At 37.8% G+C, this 23396-nt stretch overlaps 3 protein-coding genes across 5 annotated transcripts in view; all 3 read right to left on the bottom strand.

Moving 5' to 3' along the window:
• The window catches only part of ubash3bb (ubiquitin associated and SH3 domain containing Bb), a 42660-nt gene extending 38308 nt beyond the window's left edge, over window positions 1–4352 (bottom strand). The window contains 1 exon segment of the mRNA XM_055166814.1: window positions 4079–4352. Within this exon segment, the coding sequence (XP_055022789.1) occupies window positions 4079–4206 (128 nt within the window). The 5' untranslated portion in view covers window positions 4207–4352.
• Window positions 4353–4487: 135 nt separating this feature from the next.
• Window positions 4488–16845, bottom strand: gkup (glucuronokinase with putative uridyl pyrophosphorylase). Its single transcript, XM_055166815.1, has 23 exons — window positions 16567–16845; window positions 14948–15054; window positions 14605–14649; window positions 14209–14362; window positions 13768–13839; window positions 13448–13536; window positions 13206–13362; window positions 12986–13063; window positions 12187–12278; window positions 12014–12119; window positions 11837–11916; window positions 11681–11749; window positions 11546–11606; window positions 11457–11473; window positions 11323–11380; window positions 11117–11209; window positions 7695–7755; window positions 7285–7398; window positions 6725–6782; window positions 6582–6650; window positions 6451–6514; window positions 6162–6233; window positions 4488–6026 (listed from the first exon to the last, which is right to left on the bottom strand). Exons 1-23 carry the CDS (start codon window positions 16621–16623, stop codon window positions 5937–5939), a joined length of 1863 nt encoding a protein of 620 aa, XP_055022790.1. The 5' UTR covers window positions 16624–16845; the 3' UTR covers window positions 4488–5936.
• Window positions 16846–17405: 560 nt separating this feature from the next.
• Window positions 17406–23380, bottom strand: usf1 (upstream transcription factor 1). Of its 3 annotated transcripts, none has more exons than XM_020926856.2 (11): window positions 23290–23380; window positions 22658–22712; window positions 22412–22464; window positions 22144–22256; window positions 21881–21994; window positions 21217–21370; window positions 19539–19626; window positions 19403–19461; window positions 18475–18569; window positions 18275–18403; window positions 17406–18069 (listed from the first exon to the last, which is right to left on the bottom strand). In XM_020926856.2, exons 2-11 carry the CDS (start codon window positions 22663–22665, stop codon window positions 17980–17982), a joined length of 903 nt encoding a protein of 300 aa, XP_020782515.1. In that variant the 5' UTR covers window positions 22666–22712; window positions 23290–23380; the 3' UTR covers window positions 17406–17979. The 3 variants fall into 3 exon arrangements, with proteins under 3 accessions (XP_020782515.1, XP_020782516.1, XP_055004069.1); XM_020926857.2 differs by having other exon boundaries at window positions 19548–19626; window positions 23290–23379; XM_055148094.1 differs by lacking the exon at window positions 23290–23380 and adding an exon at window positions 23064–23279.
• Window positions 23381–23396: the final 16 nt, after the last annotated feature.

The following is a 23396-nucleotide window of genomic DNA, read 5'->3' as shown; positions in this document are numbered from 1 at the left end:
TATTTTTTGCTCCAGTATCTGTACTTTCAATAAATGTACAAAATTGAGTACTTCATCCACCACTGAATTGTGACACAAAATTCCAACATGGTCCCATGCTCAGTACACATGTAATCCTGCAGCAGTGGGACGGGGACTTTAGTGGGTCAGCCCTTTAGAGGAAATAACTGACATAAAAGAGCTAAAGCTGTTATGGTGAACTGAAGGAGACGTCTCTGCCCTGGGGGACTGAGTGGCCTACTCCTTTTGGGACGGGGCCTGTTACGATAATTACTATATCAACTTGTCGTTCATTAAATAATAGGTGGAAGTTTTTTGCTATTCAAAATTATCATGTGTACTTTTACGAGAAGGGAAGTTTTTGTTATTTTTCTGTTGTGTAGTAAGATTTGAGCTGAAGAAGGTTGAATAAATAACTTCTATGACTCATTATACTAACTACTAAGCTGTTAAATCTACATTTTTATTTATTACAGCTCATACTTTTAAAGGTACAGTATGTAACTGGAGGTGACATGTCACCTGCATGATTCCATGGAAACAGAAAGTTAAAAGCATAATGTGGAATATTCTCCATAGATATAGAAAAGTGCAAAACTGTGGAAAATTATAGCCAAAGGAATAACATTCCCAGAGCAAAAAGCCTCCATTCCATGCCAAATAAAAGTTCGGGTTCATGGAGATGCAAGCCTGCTCAGAGTAAGGATGCACGCTGTACATACGAAAAAAAACAAAAGAAGAAGAATCCTGCTTTAGAGTTGTGTCAGTGGAATAAATTTGTTTCAGTAGCATCATTCATCATTATCTACATTTTCTTCAAGAATTTATTGCATTTCAAACTGTGTTATCGTGACAGGTCTGTTTGGGATAGTGTATTCATAAACAGGGGGTTCCTCCAACACTACCCTCGTGGTCAACAGCTGTCTGTGGGGAAAAAGCGCATGAGATTTCCCCTGGTCTATAAATACCATAAGCAGGGCAAAAAATAGGCTGAGCTACTTTCACTTTACTGATAAGATTCTAATTGTGTCAAAAATATCTTAAAATAACAAAGACTGTCTCCATGATGCCATCTGAGGTCACCGCAGCTGGTCTGATAAAACACAAACAGGAAATGAACATGCGAAAAATAAATTCAAAATAAGATATAGGTATGATGCGTGACAAATGTGAACAGTATCGCACAGTATGGCAACAAAAAGAGATGATTTGGGTAGATAGGATAAATTAACATGCATGAGAATATTAAATGGTCAAATTTACATAATTCAAATAAAATACAACATTATAATCAAGAGTATTACAGCCATTAAAGGCACAGTACCTGATTTTTACTCAGAAAAACAGAATTAGTTGATTTTAAACTGTTTGCAGTTCTAAATTAATCTTCAATTTCTTAACACATTTCTAGCATCTCAATTATTCTATGCGATCAATTATTATCTGCACCGATATTTAACATTTTGGTGATCGGCTGTGGGTTCCAAGATATCAGTTCACATATATGCTGAAGGGAAATCGGCTGATATCGGTTCAAGAACAAAAAAAGATGAATCGGTGCAGCCCGGAAAGGGGATCAAAACACATTTTAAAATATTTTCAAGCTTTGTGCTGAGTCAGTCCAGTCATACGTGCCAGTCAATGTATAGTTTTGACCAGTCCACAGCCTGGGTAAAACTAGTGTGCCACTTTTAAAGAAGAAATGATTCACTGCAGTGGCCACCAAAACTGACAAGCTGAAAGGAAAGAGTAAGAGAAGGCTTTTTCCCTCCCGCTCCTGTCATGAAGCAATAATAATGAGTGGCTAATTAACTACTCTGGAAACTATTACTGTTATATTTTAATCGGATCTGCCCGCACTGCACAGCTTTGACACCATAGTCAATTTAATGAGTGACTTAAATCTGACAAATCAGTAGCTTTGTATAACTAAGCAGAAGAAAAAATTATTAAAAAAAGCATTACTTTAAAGCTATGAAAATGATGTGTGAATTTTCATGAAGTCATATTAATTTATTTTAACCCTTATTTTATTTTTGCTGAGTTTATTACTTTACATTTATTTATTTATCATATTTTATCAGTAGATATTTTAGTATGGCTGCAACCGGCAATTATTTAACTAATTTGGTGATTATGTTCTTTGATTAACTGATTAGTTATGTAGATAGCAAAAGGTCTGTGAATATGAGATTTTATTTATTTTTTTTACTAAATTTCGTCCATTTTGGTTTTACTCATTTAGACCTCAATTAATTAAGATAAGATTAGATGACAACATACATTTTAGACATAAACATTTCCTGCCCTCTTCTCTCAGCACATGCATATACAGTCCAGATTAGGTGATTATTCGATTACTAAATCAATTAACAATTCTCTCAATAATCCATTAGATGTGTTTAATGTATTACCTTATTATTATGTAACTCCAGTTCAGTTTTAGTAGCCAATTCTTAACAATTGATCAGATATGTTTACAAGTGTGCAGTGGAAAATCTCATGTAGGATCAAAAGTCTTTCTGAAATGCCAGGAAGTCAGTTTGAGCATGTTTACCTCTGTGTATAACCTGCTTCTCTGACAAACACAGCAGCGATGTTGTGTTTACTGTAAGGGGCTGTGGCCGGCCTCACAGATGTGGACCCAAACCTCAGTCCAAATCACACACAGTCCCTCCATTCACAAATGCCACAAGCCCCATACACAAGGCTGTCTGTAGATCTCTGTGAGGACACTCGGTATAATAATAAGCCAATGAACCTACTGTAATCCAATATTATAGACAGTGAATGCATCTGCAATCAAAATCACTACTGTAAGTAACTGTAAGTAGTGATTTCATCACTTACTGTAAGTAATATTACTCAAATGAAGATTTGCAACAAAATTAAGCAATGGACTGTAAAAACAGGGATAATAAAACTCCTTTAAAATGATACTACAAGTGGACCAAAATTTTGCTGTCCTAAGTCTAACTTACAAAGATAAATAGATCTCGAAAGAGCTAGAAAGAAAGATGACTTAGATGTGATTGTTGTTAAATACAATTTACAGTTGCTAACATGGGTAGAATTGTGGTATAGAGTTTAGCCCACCTGCCTAACAAAAAGACTTTTCCGGATAGGGATCCACAATTCTGTGGAAGTTGCATGTTCTCCCTGTGTCTACAATGCTTAGAAAAGGTTTCCTCCAGGTGCTCCAGCTTCCCCTGGTACCTTAAATAAACCCAACAGGTCCCCTGAATTTGGTTAAATACAAAAATAATAATAATAATAATAATTATGAAAACCTGCCTTCAAATGTAGGACAATGAGACTGCAGAGTGATGACTAATCAAGTCAAAATAAGCACTAACAAGATTGAAAAGCTGCTTGTGGCATGGATAATGGGAAGCTGTGGTTTATGCGAGGAAAGAAAATATAGCCTAAAGTTTGAGCTCTGTACTATCAAATGCCTTTCTTATTTTTGTAATTAGGAGCTGAATAGACCTGGGTGCTACAAAATGATAAGGAAACACCAGCCCAAATAGTGTAACAACTGGTAGGATTGCAAAGAAATAAAGTACAGCTAAATTTCAAAAATAGACATTTGTCCTACACTAGACTATCTATAGGCAACTAGGAGGCTAGATCTATGAAGCCTGTGCTATAAAGTCTACCTTATGTAATAGACTGGTAGGCTGATGTAGGCTACAGTTGAGTTAGGCTATGGAAAGCACTTTGGTAAACAATCCGAAAAAGATTAGATAAGCCTCAAAACCAAAACGAATTGTATTATTATAAGTTTTAAGATCATTAGTCATGGGTTAATATATTCTGTACTGTTGTAGTCTAGTACTCGTCCATTTCTTCTCTGATTTATAGGCTAACTTGCCTGTCATTTATGGCCAATGAGTTGCGACCAGCGGTAAAAATTGTACGCGCACTAGATCCAGCAGCGGTGAGCGAGGGATGCTGAGAGTAAATCCCGTTATACCCCCTCCATAGACCAGTTACATGCCCCCGTAGGTCTCCCTCGGGACGACCTCTGACATCCACAACAACCCCCGTCCTTCCCATACCACAACCCGGTACTCACGCCCTTGGTCTGGGGAAGCCCATGGACAGCAGCACGTCCAGGTTGGAGCCACATTTCACTGAACCAAGACGATTTTGACGGAGCCTGCGAGGGAGGATTTTGCTGTAAATGTCCTCTTTAGCCGCCATTGTCCCCCCAAAAGTCCACTACGCTGTCCACTCTCTCTGGTTAGTCCATGGGTGTCCTCTGTGCACGCATGAGTGGGATAGAGAGGGAGGGAGAAGTAGCGGTATCCTCGACTGAGTGGAGCCGAGGGGAGAGCAGCGGTGCACGGCCGCGCAGAGCCACTCCACCCCGCCGCCCCGCCTCTGGAGCAGGCAGCCAATTACAGATGCCCTGGATGTTGACAGTGAGACAGGGGCGTAACAAGCTCACACAAGGCTCAGATTTATAAAATAGGGGGGCTTTACTCTACTTACACGGGTTTAAAGGACCCATATTACGCTATTTTCTGTGTCTATGTTATAATGTTGTTTCCTTATCAAAAACATACCTGGAGTTGTGCTTTGTTTCAGTCACGCATTTACACAGTTTCCCTTGTGGATCAATAAAGTTTGTCTAAGTCTCAGAAGTTTCACAGAAACCCTGCATATTTAGGCTGAGTTCTTCTCTCAAACAGAAAACACTTCTTGTGATGTCATGTGGTAATACAGGAACTGTGTTTTTAAACTCCATACACCTTCACTAAAATCATAATTTTCATTAGTTCAAACTCTGGAATTTACAGTCTCTGCTAAACAAAAGTTAAAATCTATTTTGTTAACTTGAAAATATTCACTAGGTGGAACAGAGCATTTTGACCTTTAGAGACTAATAATAAAGGATTACTCAAACATGTGTGAATGAAACAAAACATTACTCTGGGCATGTTTTTGAGGAGGCAGGCCCAGGCCAAGCGCCAGTACCAACATTCTAATATGGCTTAAATCTCACAAGAGTACAATTTAGCATAATGTAGGTAGATTTTTCTTCAGGAGGGAGGCAGGGCTAAGGTCACCACTACTTGCACCACTTTTGGGTGTCCTGCACACAGCCATTTATTTCATTTAGAGAATGTGCCACACATCATTGCAACAACTGATATAAAAGAGAAAATTTGCATAGAAAATATCATAATATATTTTTACTTCCTCACAAAGAAATCAATACTTATTGTGCACCTTTTACAATGCCTAACTATCTCACAAGTGATAAAAACTGAAAAACTGCAGTTATTATCTATGCACTTAAATTTCCTGAGTCCATCTCACCATTAAACAATTTGTCCAACCTTTTCAGCAATTTAAAGGTGGTCATCCTAGACAGAATAGTAGGCTATTCTATACTATAGAATTTGGTGATTATACTACAGCAAATTTTACTGAATTTAGCAAAAATTTGGTCTAAGTCTATTGTGTTTAATTTAACAGGTTTCTTCTGTTTTCTACACTGGCACCCAAGACTCTTTCAGATGGTCGCAACATTAGGCTATGTAAGGCTTTACAAAATATTCTTCATTACAATGATAAAAATTTACAATTACATAATCTTATATATTATATATATTGACATTTAGTGTTAGAGCACGATAATGCATTATTTTGGTCTTATTACAGTTGTATACTATTTTTCATAAATTTAAAAAATATATATGTTTACAGAAATATAACTTCAACATATTTTTTTCTCTGCCTCTGATAACTGAAATTTATGAACCATTGTTAATATTATTTCAAATAATTTTCAGGATTTTCCATTCACATAAACTACGGTTAAAAAAAAAAAGTTTTAAAATATATTTACCACCTTGTTCTTACTGTCATGATAATCTCAATGAAATGTTCTATCTCTGGACCCTATGAAGCTGTTGAGTGAATGTTTAAAGTGGGCTCATGCACACAGAGGGGTTGTACGGAGCAATGACACAGAAGACACAGCCAGCCTCCTGAAAAGCTTGTCTCATCTCCATCTAGTGGCAAATAAAGGAAATGCATTTAGATGCAAGTGGAGCGCACAAATAGAAACACACTCCTCTTAACAAAATAGATATATTAAAAAAGTTAAAAATCAGGAGTATCATATTATTTGATCTATAAATCTTTACCTGTTTTGTTTGGTCCAAACACAACCCAACTACGGCTCCTCCGCTGCCCGGTAACTTCACAGCAGAGCCAAACTGCAAAACATCCACAAATGTCAAATGCTTTTGACCCAAGCAAACACATGGATAAAGGCTTAATAATAATACATTGATTTCATATAAGGCTTTTCAAGTCAACTCAAGACTTAGAGCATAAAAGACAATGATAAAAACAAACAAAACAAATAATGAGAGAAAAAACAAGCATTTTCTCTTTCAGGGCAGTTTTGTGACAGAATAAAATTAAATCTACCTGCCGCGCTAATTCCACCATTTTGAGATTTCCAGGACCCAGACAGCCATCAGTGTAGACAGTCCTATTGGGTATAAGCATTTATTTAGTTGATATAACTAAATGCTTGAATAAAGAATAAGTCTAATTACCTTCTTAGTTCAAAGTTTTGATCCATTAATTGAGCCATGCGACTCCAGTCTTTTGTTTCTAGAGCAGTCCTGAAGCACATAATAAATAAATGTCAGTATAATTTTAGCGTAGGTTTTGTTCTGATATTGCTGCTTTGACCAACCTTGCTTGATCTGTCAAATCAGCAAAAGTTTTCATTGCCTCAACCACCAGAGGCTCTCCTTAATAAGACAAAAAAATTTGATCTTATTAATGGTTTATTTAAATGGTAAATGGTCACATTTTTAAATAGCTCTTTTCCACCTTCAAGGCACTCAAAACGCTTTACATGAAGGAACCACTCATCCATTCACACACACACACACACACACACACACACACACACACTAGGAGTAAGGTGGGTTAAGTGTCTTGCCCAAGGACACAATGACAGTATTCAGAAGAGAGCAGGATTCAAATCACCAAACTTCAGATCAGTGAAATTATTGTAGGGATGACAGTAGCTCAGTTTGTAGAGCACAAACTGAGCTACTGTCATCCCTACAATAATTCCTTTTATCTGACATTTACCCAATAACTTTTACTACCAAAAAACATTAATTTCAAGTATCTTCTTTTATTTTATTTCTAGTTCACAGTAACCCACACCATGCCTTTTATAAATTGAATATAATCTAATAATCTATTCTATATCTACTGTTCTAGGTATACAATGTTTCATACCACCGAGCCAGCGTTGCCTGATATTACTGTGGATCCTCCCAGAGTCACTGGGGTCACTGAGATAAGCCAACCAGAATGGGGGCAGGTCCTTCATGTCCATACAAATATAGTTACCTAAAAACAACAAAATATGAATGGGAACCAAAATAAAAAAGGGAAAAGGAACTGTTTACATTAAAGGGCCCATATTGTGCTATTTTCTGATCTATATTATAATGTTTTGAGCTTTAGAGATGTAAACAGATTAATAATGCAAAATTACTCAAGCATGTGTGAATGAAATAAAACATAACTCTAGGGATGTTTTTGCGGTAACGGCATTCTATCATGGCTTTAATCTCACAAAAATCAATTTTGTGTAATATAGGACCATTAAAATTTTAGATTATATAGTATAGTAGCATTAATACCATAGCCCTGTTCATCCATGAGCTTTTTGCTGAAATCCATGTAAACCAAACCTTCATAAACCTGCCAAAACAATAACAAGACAAGTTCAGTAAAGCACAAAATAACTTAAAGGTTTAGATGGGGAAATGTTGGACTGATAAAGTGCAGACATTTTAAAATAGTAATAACAAGGTAGAAAAGATATAAAAGAGATGTAGTAATAACAAGGTGCACTGTGCAACTTTTCTGGTGGAGGGTCTGCTACCTGTTTGTCTCCATGGAGATGTTATTGCTTTGCCTAGAATGTTCCATAGTATGACATTAAACATGTCCATCTAGCATTAATTCATTGTGGTTGTTTTATTGTTATCTATTGCTCGAAAATACAATAATTCCCTCTGTGAATAGGAGTGGCTCTCCACAGATCTGAATTGTAACATAGTGCTGTAATCTGCTTGTCTCCCTCTTGATACATAGGTTTAATCTATACTTTGGAACGTTCTACACAGGGCAATAACATTTCATTGGAAGCATTACTAGAAATGTTACACAGTGCACTTTGATTTACCATGAGAAAGTATAATGAACACAAGGCATCCCCGATGCCATTTACAGAGGCTAAGTGAAGTACCATCTGAAAGTCTCCTAGAAGAAGTGAATGCAGCACTGAGAGCGATCCCTACCACAACAATCACTGAAACCAAACTGATCTACACTTCAGCAGCGGTGATCCTAGAGGTTCTGGGATATAAGAGCAAATATGGGAGCCATAAAAAACAATACTCAGCATGGAAATGATGGTTAGAGGCTAAAATCAGGAAAGCACAGAGAAAAGTGAGCCAACTGTCAGAGGTCCAGAAAGGTGCAATGAAAAAGCACCCAAGACAAAAGCATGGACTGCGCTCTGAGGATTTCTTCAGGTACCTGCAAATAAGGCACTATTTCACTCAGAAAATTACAATTCCCTCAGCTGACCAGGGTTTCTTACAAATATTTATGTCACTAATAAAATCATCATCTCCCACAAAAATTGTTTTGAAATTGTATAATGGCATCCTGTTGGGTAAGGAGGGGAGCACATATTATGTCAAAGAAAAGTGGGAAAGAGAGGGAAAGTTTACAATGACAGAAGATGATTGGGAGCACATATGTCAAATCCAGTGGATCTCAACAGGGTCAAATACATGGCATGAATTTTGTTGGAAAAACCTAATGAGATTTTTCATTACACCAGTACAAAAGAGATACCAAGGAATAGGTGATGTCTGCTGGAGATGTGGGAATGATGGGGCTAATCACTTCCATATTTTTTGGGAATGTGGGGTCATCCAAGAATACTGGTCAGAGATTCATCAACATCTGCAAGGTGTTTTTTCATTAGTTTTCCCCCTGTCATTTGAAACTTTGTACCTTGGTAACTTAGTGTTAGACAGCTTTAGCAACACAAATAAGAGATTACTCTATATTCTATTGGCAGCAAATAAAAAGGCAATAATAAGGAAATGGCTTAAACCTGAGCACCCAACAATTGAGAACTGGATTGACATTGTGCAAGGGATCTACATGATGGAAAAGGTTTCATTTTTACTGAAGTGCAGCTGGACTTATTTTACAAGATGTGGACTAAGTGGACAGAATATGTAAAGCCAGTGAGATCAGACTTCATATAAAACTACCTCATAGTTGCAATATTCTGTTAAATTGTGAAAGAGGTTCCCTGGCTCCCAAACCTGTTCTGAGTTTGTATATGTTTTCAAAAAAATTGTAAGAGCAGGAACATGTGATTTAATTTTACACATTGCAAAATGTAATCTGCTTTTTCAATAAAAAAGTAAATTTGAAAAAAAAAAAAGAAAAAGCACCCAAGAGGTACAGCCCGACACCCATGCCTGAAGCACTCCAAACTGCCAATCAAAGGCTCCAAGCCTTGGCCAGCCACCTAAAGAGGTACACCAGAGCAAATCCACCAAGGCTGGAGACTGAAAAGTATGGGAGAGGGAGGCATCACATAACATTGATGCACAGTGGATGGTGGCTCTGAGAAAAGACCACAGCAGCCTCCCAGAGTCCAGTCAGTGGCAGACATTCAGAAAAGAGTCTCAGGCATGAATTGGATAGCACCAGGCCCTGACATGTTCCATGCATAGTGCCTGAAGCCACTCAGTGCACTCCACGAGCGCCTGGCAGCACAAATTAACCACCTGCTAAGGGATGGCTACCCTGAATGGCTAACCCAGGGAGGTATGACCCTGAAGAATCCCTCAAAGGGTACAACTATCGCCCTGATACAATACATGAGCCAATACATGAGCACAGCACAGAAGGGCATTGGCAAAAACACCAGGGCAGCCAAACACAAACTCCTAGTCACCTGTGACTGCAGAACCCGTGAGACCACCCTGTGCAACCTGGATTGATTACAAGAAAGCCTATGACTAAGTGCCACACACATGGATCACTGAGTGCTTGGAGCTGTAGAGTATCAACAGGACTCTAAGGGCCCTGCACAAGTGTCCATCAAATGTGACACATACCAAGAAGACGCACTGTCCCCACTGCTATTCTGATCTACAGCACAGACATTGGAATGTCATTTGGGCTTCAAAAATATAGTTGGATGGTGACAGAAGGAAGGTAGTCCACAAAGAAGGCGTCTCACTCCCAGAGGAAACAATAGCAGACACTGAGAACAGCTACAAGTAAGTACCACAAGCAAATGGCCACCTTGAAGAGGCAACAAGGAAAGAGGCAATGGCCAAATACCTGCAACGAGTGAGGCAAGTTCTAAGAAGCCAACTCAATGGCAAGAACGAGGCCCAAGCAATAAACAGCTACGCACTGCCAGTGATCAGAATCAGTAGGAATCATACGCTGGGCAAAGGAGGAGATACAGACCACAAATGTTAGGACATGAAAACTCCTGACCATGCATGGAGGGTTCCATCCCAAATCCAGCAGCCTGAGACTGTATGTGAGCAGGAAGGAAGGAGACCAAGGACTAGTGAGTGTGGAAACCATTGTCCAGGATGAAATATCTAAGGTCCATAAGTACATCAATGACAAGGCCCGGACAGATGACGTGCTCAGAGAATGTCTCAGACAATGGGGTTCAGAGGAAGAGGTGCTGGAGGGACCATCATAGCAGGACAAGACCCTACATGGGGCGTACCAGAGAAACATAACTAAAGTGGCTGATACCAAGAAATTCTACCAATGACTGGTCTGAAGACCAGCACAGAAGCACTCATCCTGGCTGCACAGGAGCAGGCCTTGAGCATGCAAACAATACAGGCTTAGATCTACTGCACCAGACAATACCCAAGACATTCCTGAGAAAGTCCAGTGCATAACTGCAGAGTGTAGGATGCTGGCAGGTAAAAATGCATGTGTGTGTGTGTGTGTGTGTGTGTGTGTGTGTGTTAAACATGTATAAACAGAATACCTGTACCACTCTGTCCTGTAGACCAGCTGTGATGAAGAGCTCGTCTGTCTCCACATTCAGGATGAAATTAGCTCTGATTGGTTTTGGCAAGTCCTATAGCGTTACATCAGGTTTAAAAGGATATTTGTCAATATGGTTTGTCTATCAAAGCATTACAAAAAATATCCAAGATTTAATCATTTGTCTGTTGTACAAGGGACACTTACATCGTCTGTAATGTTGTAAAATTTCATGAGGCACTTGAGAGTAGCCGATACAATGGCACTGATTTGGTTAAAGAGACATATGTCAACACGAAATAAGTTAACTTCTCAATTATAGTGTATAACAAGATACATACCTGCTTCCAGCAAGGCCCTTAAAAAACAGATAAATGACAGTATTATATCAGGATTATTTATTTATTGCTTGTGACTACTGACCACTCACCACTTGCCGAGGAATATTTGTGTCATATTTCAATGTAAAGTTCTGTTTTGTCAAAGCAATGCTGTAGAAATTACACATATTATAACTGAGATGTACTTCAAAATTAAAATCAAAAGCTTGTGAAAACTAGCTCACCCCTGTTTGGAGCAAAACTGATAAAACTTCTTACAAGTTGCCTGTAAAAGCCTTAGACCTCCTAGATAGCTGTTCAAAATATTTTGAGAACACATTTAGTAGGCCTATTTAACTACCATTTCTTACATGATAGTTATAAAGTCGAGGGTCACTTGCCCTTCCTTCCTGCTGATGCAGAAGAGATCCTGCAAACTGCCAAACTCAGTGGGGTCATTGAGTGGGTGAGGAACCAAGACCTAGAATAGAACAAGGATTTAGGTTGATAAAGAATAAGGTTGATACAAAATAAGCATTTTTTTTTTAGATTTTGACAATAACGTGAGTTTTTCCTACCAAACTCTGGCTCTCTGTCAATGTAACCTCCGCCCAGAAATTAGAAATGGTCATTGCAATAGTTTTCCCATTGAAGCCGTCTGAAGGATTCCCCATTAATCCAACCCTAAAACGCATATTGTCCATTTTGACTGTTGCTGCACCAGTATTCAAATATTATTCATGAAACTAACCTTGCATATGACCTGCATGTAATTGGCTTGGCAGGATTGTCTTGTTGCTTAGTGGAGTAGTGTGTCAGCCATTTGGTGTAGTCTGACAATCCCTGAGTAGGAAAAAACAAATGTGCAAGACTTTATTTAAAGGTGTACTGCATAACATTTCTAATGGAGGGTCCACCACCTGCTTGTGTCCATGGAAATTGAACTGCTTTGTCTAGAATATTCCACAGTATAATTTATACAAAGCAGGTTACAGCACTCTTCTACATTACAATATAGATCTGTGGAGAGTCGCCCCTATTTACAGAAGGAATTACTGTATTTTTGAGCAACATAATGAATAAAAGCTAGATGTATATATTTAAAGTCTTGCCATGGAACATTCCAGGCAAGGCAATAACATCTCCATGGAGACAAGTAGGTAGCGGATCCTCCACCAGAACCAATGTACATCTATATAGTACTGAACAGCTGAAGCATGTAAACAGCATGTAAATGTGCTATGTAGATAAAGTTGCCTTTCACTTTAACCAATGGAAATCAAACATACACACAATAATACTGTCATGTTGCCCTTAGAGGTTTCAAAAATAAGTAACTGAGACTAGATTTTGAGTTAAAGGGCCTATATTTACACTATTTTCTGATCTATGTTTTAATGTTGTTTCCTCATCAAAAACATACCCAGAGTTGTGTTTTGCTTCATTCACACATGTGTAAGATACAAACCATGGATATTTACAACTCCAGGTACGTTTTTGTAACATTGCTTTTTGTAACAACATTACAAACATACAACAACATAACTGACCACTTGTCCAATTAGCTGAAAACCTGTGGGCAGCTTCATTCCAAATACATCCTGTTTCTTTTCATTTATAAGCCACTCCTGCAAAACACAATAGCACACAAAATATGGACTGATAAGTGAATAACATCAAAAGGGTTAATTTGATCTCCCCTGTTCAATAACAATTCAGGTTTTCATGAGAAAAAGCATAACTACATATTTATTGTCAAAGTCTACAAACCCAAAACTGTCCAAAGGTTCTGTCGGTGGCTTGAGGCTGCAGACAGAGGAAGTCAGACAGATAAGAGAGAGTGTCTTTTTGGAGACAATAAAATACCACACTGGCCAATCGGGATGTGGTTAATCCCTCTGCAGGCTTCTCCAAAAAACGTGTTATTCTGAATTACACAAAAATAATATGGTGATAAATGAATGCATTATATTATTTAAACAAACAAACTTAAAACCTAATGTAAAACTCACTTATTGGTGTCAGGACAGACCTCCACAATGCCTCTAGAGCTGCTTTTCTCACCCTCCTCCAGTTCATAGTAAATCATCAGTTCTCCAGGCTACAGTAAAGAGACAGAGATGTTTATTGTAAATGAAAACCAGCTATTTACATTGTCAATACCAATCAAAATGTCCAGTCATACCAATGATAAATAAGGACAACATTTTGATATACTGTAGATTACAGTAACAGTAACAAAAAATTAAGGACTAAAACATATGCAACTAAACTAGGACAGAAACGCTATCAAGATGAATCAGGACATCCACCCATGGAAAACCACAGTTACCTTTGACCTGAAGAATCGGATTACTTGAGCAATGTCAAAGTTTTGATCTGCACAAAGCATGTCTCCTGCAATCTGTAACAATAACCAACAATCAACATAAATATGAGCTCAATTCTCTGCTTACACCTATGGTTGGCAGTATTAGCCCACATTAAAACCTACTACTGGGTTTCATATGTCACCACAGAAGTCAAGAGCCCTTTAAGTTTAATCAAACTGGCAGTAGGTAAAATAAGCAATTAGAATATTGTATAGAATATATATAAAATAAATTGTTTGTAATTTGAATGTTACTGCCATCTATTTTCTTTGCTGTAAGTATGAATTGATGTCAGTATGTTATATCATCAGAATATTTTTAAATCTCATTTTTGTTCCAGTCATGTACAAAAAGAGCTGCAACATTTTCCACACCCTGGGATACAGACAGGTTGTCCTTACCACCATGATATCATCTTGTAGTTTTCGGCTGCGTATGGCCAGCTCCAGATCAGCCACTGCACCAAGGCGGTCCTCTAGAGTTGTACTGCCATCATTTATAACATTTTCTACAGGAAAGTCATTAGCTGTGGCCCAGCGCTCATAATGCTTGTATCTAAAAAAGACAAAGTAAATACAGAAGATAGTATATGGATAGTATATGGAAATGTTCTTTGGAGCATTTTGGGTTCCAGATGTCATCACAGCATTCTATAGATCAATAATATTTAATACTAGGAATGGGACAAGATCTGGTACCACAAGATTTCGTGAAACAAAATTGCCACAAGATTGTGTACATATGAGGAAAATTATATAATATGTTTATATAGTTAAAGTATAGTTTTTTGTACTTACTTGTCTGCATTTGTAACAAGATAGACTTCGGTAAACAGTTGGCGCCTAAGGAGAGAATAAAGGAATAATTTATCTGACCATTTTGTTAATAAAATAACAGATCTGTCTATAAATGTCTTGTCTAAAATATGACAATAAATTAATAAATGTAATAATAAACAAGCTACTGTATAATACTTGCAAAGTGTCTACAACATATTTAGATATTATAACACTATAATTAACCAGAAACAAGATAAAATAAGAATATAAGATTATCCAGTGACCAAGGTGGAGATCAGCCACCAGCCAACCAACATATTGAATAAATGTTTGTAGATTAAACACAGCTTCTGATACCCACATGTTGACAGTTTCCCACCAGAAGTCAAGGATCTTTTTCCCACCGATCCCTGGCAGTAAGGCCTTGGGCACTCCAGCCAGGTGACTGTACAAACCAGTGTCATCGTTCTGGGAAGAATACAAAGACAGACATTTCACATACATCGTTTAATACGGTATATGAAATGTAGAACAATATATTTTCAGGCTCAATATTTATTATGTGTACAATATCTTTGCAAAAATTGCAAGATTTTTGGCATTTTTTATTTCTTTATTCTGCCATTTAATGGTGCTGTCTATTTAAAAATAAGTTTAGTGGTACTCTGATTATCTTGCATTACTCTTATTGTGTCAGTAGCATTAAGTAGTTCTCTGTAGAAATTTATCATGGTTCAACATTTGTTGTAGTGACAAGTCTACATACATTACATTGCATGTCAAATAATAAGATGCCTTGTGAGCATTAGGATTACCACAATATCAAACTTTAGTGCTATGATTATTGTGAGAAGAAACACCACAACTTAATGAATATTCTCAGTTATTTACACATAACAACAAACAACAAAAGTCAAATCCAAATTTTTTGTTAATTCTAATGCATTATCACTCCTCTAGTATATGGCCAGCATTATAAAATCAAACTTTCTTAATGCAAATGCAAAGTTATAGTGATATATAAAAATACATAAAAAGCAAATTTCATTCAGGGTTATGTTTTTGGAGTGGAGATTGAACTGACTAACTTAATTTTGCTAATAAAATGGCTCTAAATTCTAAAATATTTAAAAATATTTTAAGATTATATTGTGACCTAAATAATCACGATAATGGCCATATAATGTAATAAGATAATAATCTCAGAATACAATCAACCACGGACACATTCAAGGTGGATGAATCCCACTTGCTCAATGACATAATGGCAGCAGGTATACTTGTTGGAACTGGGATCAAACCCCCAACCTTAAAATGACTACTCTGCCACATGGGCCGAAATTTGATTAATGTTCCTGTCACTGTCCTTGGGCAAGACACTTTAAAGCTAGCCTACTTTGAATGGGGTGTGTGCATGAGTAGTTTGTGGTGGTTGGACAGAAACATAGAACGGAAACACTAATCCTATAATTTGAATGCACTAATATATTATTATTACTAGATTATTATAACAACATTATATTATAAACAACCAATAGCCTATTCCACATTGATTACATTGTTATCCAAGAAAAATCCAAGGTAAATTCACAAATGTTGAGCCTGATCATTTCCATAGTTGAAACAAAATTTTGCATTTTGACAATATATTTTAGCTGTCCCCGTCTGTAACCTATATAATGATATCGCATATGAACCCCAGAACCATCACAAAACAAATAATTGAAACCATTGAACTTAGATTTTCCATGATTGAAGTTACAAATCTCGCTAAATATAAGTATATGTATAAGACACTGTTGCACAGTCAGTGGAGTCTGCAAGTAAGAGTATGTCTGTCTAGAAGTGATAGCTACATCTGACAAATAGGGTACTACATTTTAATTAGTTAACCAAATAAATATGTGAGACGTGTGCAGTATCGTTTCCATCGTTACAGAACTTTGCACTCATATGAGACTAGCAGCTTTTTCAACTTACCTTGATTTGTGTCTGTAAAACCGTGCCGTGACCAGCTACCAGCAGAATGCAGATCATGGTGCACACCTAAGTTACTTACATATATTAATAAATTGGTTATGTAGTTTTCGCGATTTCGCTTTTGCAGAACGGGAAAAGCTAAAAATGTTGTCTTCTACCAATGTCTTGATAAAATACTTCCGGTCTCAGCCTTCAAAATTAAATGCAAAAGTAAAAGGGTCGATCATTTTCATTCATATACCCAACACGCGTATGGACTTAGAGAGATAACCATACTTATACAGCATAGGCCTTCGTGGTAACAATAAAACATGGACATGGACTGACTTGTGGAGAACTTGTATAATTGCATGTATTTTAGATTAAATTATAGCCTACTTCCGCTCTCGCTCATACTTGATTTCTATGGTTTACCTTACCTATTGCAGACATGGATCTGTTTGTTACTGCTTTTACTCAAGAAGTTAAAAGTCTTGTGTAAAGCATGAAAAAGTTGCTTTTTTGCCTAACTGATGGACCAGATATATTAGTCTTATTTCATGATAAGCAAGTCGTATACAAAATAACACATACACCACTTGCTTGGTTTAAGTTAAAAGTCTTTTGAGCCACTTGTTATTTCCGCACTGGTTTAGCTCAGTGGTTACTTCGATATTCTACTTGCAATGAATTTCTGTCCCTCCGCGGGATCGAACCCCGGGCGCTGTCCAGTGTTTTCTTAACCCCTCTCAAATCAGAGACAAATTTCATTCAGTAATTAAATTCATATTTGAGATAAGCAAACTATTACAACTAAGTTGTTTTTTTTTAGCACTGAGCTAATATGAACCCCACAGCAGTGCATTATTCACTATTTCATTTTTATTAGGAGAAATTGAGTTGGACATTTGATATTTAATAAAAGACATACATACGATGTAATTCTCAGTTATGACCCATTTGTCTTCATTTTAACAGTTACATTGTTGCAATGTAATTTTTGTCCCTATCAAGGCATTGTGAACATTAAAAATAAAACACTTTTAAATTGTCATATGATCTTGTCAAAGTCATAATGAAAGAAATGTCAGTTATGAAAAGTTATACAAAATTGCAACATTTATAGACATTATAACAATAACCATAGAGAAGTTGTGTTATGTGGCGAGCTTACACGACTGGATATCACAGTCTATGCTGAATATGGATTCTACTGGAACTGCATGAGCTGGCCTTAAGCCTACATCTCTTTACAACATGTGATGACTGAATTTTGAATGCCTACAACGCTTAAAAAAGTATTAATAACAACAAAGCTAAAATTGAATGCTGAATTGTTTGATCTTTTTCCATGCACACAGGTACTGTTTATATAAGTGTATCAAGTACTCTTTTGGCCCATTGTTTCTATAATACACATCAGCGCCTAGCCTCTCACTGGGGCTCTGTGCTGGATGATCCCACAATGCCATGCTGTCGAAGGAGGTTTCTCAGGATCTGATTCTTGGACTTCCAGTCTTCCACCTGAGTAACAGACATACAGATGCAGATGCATGTTGAAGTCGTGCAAGGCATATAGTCAAGCATGTGGGGTTTGCACAATAAAATCTAGCTGTCACACAGCATTGTGTTCTAGAGTTAGGGAGGCAGAGTGACTGAATTCTCTTGTCCCACTTGTAGTCATTTTAATATTAACACAGTAAAACAATCATAGGGGACAAAGTCCTACCTCCTGTCTTAGGAGTTGATTGTCAATCCGTAGACGATCTAGAGTGCTTATGTCTTCTCCGAGCTTTAGGTTGCTTTGCCTTAGCTCTTTAATATATTCACAGGCTTTTGACAAGATGCCTCCTTTACTCTAAAAACAAGAAAGTAGTTAAAATATGCTCTTTTATACTTAGATATGACCGGAAATGATCAGAAATGTACTTGTCCAGTTTTGGTGTAGTCCACATTACAGTCCGGAATGGTCTTAGAGAGCTGAACAATCCAATTGTTGATCTTGTCTCTCCGCCGACGCTCAACTGTGACCAAAAAGAAAAAAGAAAGAGATATAAAACATGACATAACACTAAACACTGTATTAGATATTTACACTATACTAAGGCTACGTTCAGACTGCAGGGCTTAATGCTCAATTCAGTTTTTTTTGTTGTGAAATCCGATGTCTTTGCAAGGTCGTTCACATTTCCAAATAAATGCGACTTGTATGTGACTCCAGTGTGAACAGTAAACGGCCCAAAAGTGTCCCGCGTGCGCACTGGAGGACACGATGACGTCAACTGCAGCAAGCGTGCTCTGTGTTTACGGAAGTTGTCCAAACATGGACGCGAGCATTGAGCACCTGGCGATTTTAACGTTCCTCTCGTACCGGAGCCAGAACATGAACAACTTACTTGTTTTAAGGAGACTGAGAAGGAGAAGGACGAGGTTTTTGGCCGTGGTGTTTTGTGGGGCAGTGGCAGCAACGTCCGTTGAAAGGAACGTGTGGATGCACAGACGTAGCCAAGAGTGGTGAGTGGCGATGTGCTTCGCTTCAGTGACACGGAGTTCATTAACAATTTTCGCCTACTTCAGCGCAGAATAGTGACGTTTGTCGCTTGTTGATAACGTGTAGGTCGGATGGATGCTCTTTGGCCGTTCAGACTGAAGTCGTATGTCACAAGATTGGATATGTATCGGTTTTAAGACCACATATCCAAGTGGCCTGGGTCGCATTTGAAAAAAAATCGGATCTGTGTCGTTCAGACTGTCATTAAAAGATCAGATACAGGTCACATAGGGGCCAAAAAATCGGATTTGAGTCACTTCAGGCTGCAGTCTGAACGTAGCCTAAAGGTCTTTTTTGAACACTAACCCTCGTTGTGTTGAGCCCGTCGCTTGTCATCTCTGGAACCCCGAGGAGCATCTTGCTTTCTACAGTACAATGAACAGTTTGTTATTAGTCAGGGTAAACCATAATACATTTCGTTGTTAATGAAATAGTAAATTACGCCAAGTACGGTTGAGTGCGAGGTGCGATTGTTCTGGGGTTGGCTCCAGTCAAAACCTCCTGTGGTGACATCATTACATAAAGTTGGCCTGTTAAACATACAAATTGACTATATACTTATCTCAATAATTTGAATATCATGAAAAAGTTCAATATTTTTTGTTATTAATTTCAGAAAGACAAATTCATTCATTGTATGGACTCATGACACAAAGGCTTGAAAGCTTCACTCCATTTCTTGACATTTTTCTTTTAGCTTACAGATAATGAAAACCCCAAATTCTCAGAAAATTTATGAAGAAATTTAAAAAAAGATATTTTAAACAGAAATGCCAGGCTTTGAAAAGTATGTTCATTTCTATGCACTTACTACTTAATTGGGCCTCCTTTGGCAAGAATTACTGCATCAGTGCAGTGTGCCATGGAGGCGATCGACCTGTGGCACTGCTCAAGTGTAATGAAAGCCCAGGTTGCTTTGAAAGACCCCATAGAGATTCTCTATGGGAGTCAGGTCAGGCGAGTTTGCAGGCCAAACAAGCACTGTAACACTGTGGTCGGTCAGCCATCTTTTGTTACCTTTGGCTTTGTGGGCATGTGCTAAGTCCTACTAGAAAATGAAACCGGCAACTCCATAAAGCCTGTCAGCAGAAGGAAGCATGAAATGCCCTAAAATGTCCTGGTAGATGGCTGTGCTAACTGTGGACTTCAGAAAACACAGTGGACAAACACCAGCAGATTACATAGCAGCTCAAATCATCACTGATTGTGACTCCCAATGCAACTTCACAGTGAGCATCAAGCAAAATGGGTTCCTCTAAACTCTTCTTCCACACTCTGGGAACATGATTTCCAAATGACATGCAAAATGTACTTTCATCTGAAAAGACTGATCTGAAGAGACTTTAGACTACTAAGCAATCGTCCAGTTCTTTTTCTCCACAGCCCAGGCTTGGCCCACTTCTTATGAAGCAACCACAAATACTTGAGTGGATTCTGCTTTAGAATCTTCTCAAGGCTGCGACCATCCCTTTTGCTGGTATACCTTTTTCTGTCGCACTTTTTTCTTCCACTCAAGTTTCTATGAAGATGCTTGGATATAGCACTTTGTGAACAAGCAGCTTTTTTAGCAATGACCTTTTATGGATTTCTCCATGAGGAAGGTGTCAATGACTGTCTTCTGGATAGGTCAAGTCAGCAGCCTTCCCCATGATTGTGTAGCCCAGTGACCCAGACTGAGAGACCACGTAAAGCCTTAGGAAACCACTGCAGGTGTTTTGAATTAATTGGCTGACTGACACCATGACATTCCAATATTGAACTTTTTCACAATATTCAAATTTTCTGAGACACTGAATTTTGTGTTTTCATTATGTGTAAGCCACAATAATCAAAATGTCAAGAACTGAAGGCTTGAAAGCTTCACTAAATCTATATAATATACATACTTTACTTTCTAAAAAGAGTGAAAACTAATATTTAACTTTTTCATAATATTATAATAATTGGAGATAATTGGAGACTGTCACATCTTTATGATCATATTAGAGAGAGATACTTTATTGATCCTGATGGAAATTCAAGTTTTGCTGCACCAACATTTACACTGCGCTTCTCACTCAAAGGTCTCAATTCAATTGAAAAGGAGAACCGGTCAGTTCATTTGAAGGAACAGAACGTACCTGTTGGTGTGGGCTGGCCTAACAAAGTGTCAGGGGCTTGTACGGTGGTTACCATGGTTCCAGTCGTGGCATCTGCAATGGTAGCTGGGTAATAAGTATATTGTGTCTCAGCACCACCATCACCCTCCAATCCCTCAGATTGAGAGAAAACAGCCTAAAGAAGAAAAGGTGATTCAAAATAAGATTCAAACATTGCTGTGTTTGGCTTTTCAGGTGCCTTCAGATCTAAACCTGGACTTTATCAGGCCTAAATGTGAGTTAAACATGCTCCAAAGTGAGACTAGACCATGGATAGAATGGATAAGGTAATTCAAGATAATAATGATGACAAACATCTTAATACATTTGCCTCTAAAAACAAATACTCAAACTGCAGTGGGCCCTGCGTACCAATGTCCCCCAGTGTACAATTACTATTATTTTAGAACTCTGTTATGTACAATCATTATTGTCAAAATCATCTTGGGAAGCAAATGATATTAGCTGAGGACTTATATTTGATGCCCCAACATGATATCACAGACCTTCAAGCAGAATAAGGATCTGAAATCACTAAAATGAAGGATCATGTCCCAACATTTGTGGATTGGCAAACAAACACACTGTTACACATTATGCTGAAAATGAATGAGAGGAAATGAGCCTGATGTGAGCTGCCCCTCACCTGTGTGACAGTCTGTGAGGTGGCAGGGAAACCTGCAACCAGGCTAACTGCTGCTGCACCATCGGTCTGAGCCTCCAGCTGCCCATCTGACACCTGGATCACTCTGTAAGTCACCTGAAACAGCCAAAACAATAATTCTTCAATAAGGCACTTATGAACTCACTTATATCATACAACTATATGTTGAAAGTTATCATAACTGTGACAATAGATCCTCACAACAACTGGTGAAAAAGGTAGCACTTATATTGACCATACCCTACCTGTCCACCGGCCCCCTCTGTTTTGAAAAGATATTTAATGGGTTGATCTGTGAATGTAGCAGCAGACTGAATTGTGGCAATAGCTGCAGGGTCTTCAGCAGTGGCTACAGAACCTAAAGTAACACAGAGTAAATACATACTACCAAATGTAACATGTTGATGATAATATATAATTCCTCTATATCAAATAGTATAGCAAACACTAATGTTAATGTTCTGTGCAACAAGCTCTTGAAATTTAGACAATTCTACATGAGGTTTTGTTTACCTTCTTCGTTCACTGTAATACTTCCATCTGGTTGGTCAGGGCTTTTCTGTTGGCTGCATACATACGGTAGAAGATGTAAAATTAAATGTGCTTTCACAAGATTTCCAAAGCACAAAATAAGACGATGGCTTAAACAAGTTGACAATGATGAATAACAGAGAACACTGACTATTGAAAATGTAAAAAATATAGTCTCTGATACACTATGCTTCCAATCTTTTAGCTGGTTTCCGAGTGAACACTCACCTCTTCATCTCTGTCGTGGCCAAGGAGACCGACTTTGCTTGCTCCAGAAGCCAGACTGAAAAGATAAATATAATATTAGGAACCTAATCTATACTTATGTATTTACAACAGTAAGACTAAATTTCAAACGATAGCTGAGTTTATAGAAACATGAGACAGAGGCAATGAAACATCAAGATGAATTTGGTTGCTAACAAAGTGAAGTTCCCCGACGTCAGAGGAACGTTAGTGACTAAACCGGAAACACTTCCATAATATTTTTCTTAAAGCTGGAATAAACACTCATCGCGTATTGACAATTCATTAAATTTTTGCTTTACAAAAATACATTTGTATTAGTCTATTTATATCTTAACAAAAACAATATCCAACTAACGTTATTTATAATCAGCATTACAGTGCCTACCGGAAGTGCATCAGTTCATTGAAATTAGTTTGACTGGCTCTTCTAGATTCGACCATAGCGTTTTCTTGTTTGTTTTTTTTTACAGATGTTTAACGGGTTTCTCTCTTCTCTGGTCTTAGAAAAGTACTTAGACCAGGTGCTTTACCGAGCAACCGCATGTAAAACGCTAATTAGTCATTCAAAAAGCATTTAGCCATTATTCCAGTCATAACAAAGGTCTACTTACGCCGCAGTGGTCCCTCCCCCGATATTTGTCAACAGAGCAACGGCGCAGCCAGTGTGCGCATGCGCCACGAGAAACTGAATCTTCAGAAATATATCCGTCTAAAATTA

This window comes from Boleophthalmus pectinirostris, unplaced genomic scaffold (assembly GCF_026225935.1).
Source record: "Boleophthalmus pectinirostris isolate CB_2022bp ecotype Guang Dong unplaced genomic scaffold, ASM2622593v1 HiC_scaffold_9, whole genome shotgun sequence".
NCBI classification, from domain to species: domain Eukaryota; kingdom Metazoa; phylum Chordata; class Actinopteri; order Gobiiformes; family Gobiidae; genus Boleophthalmus; species Boleophthalmus pectinirostris.
Note: the sequence above shows the minus strand (reverse complement) of the source record. Positions and strands in the feature narration are given on the sequence as shown.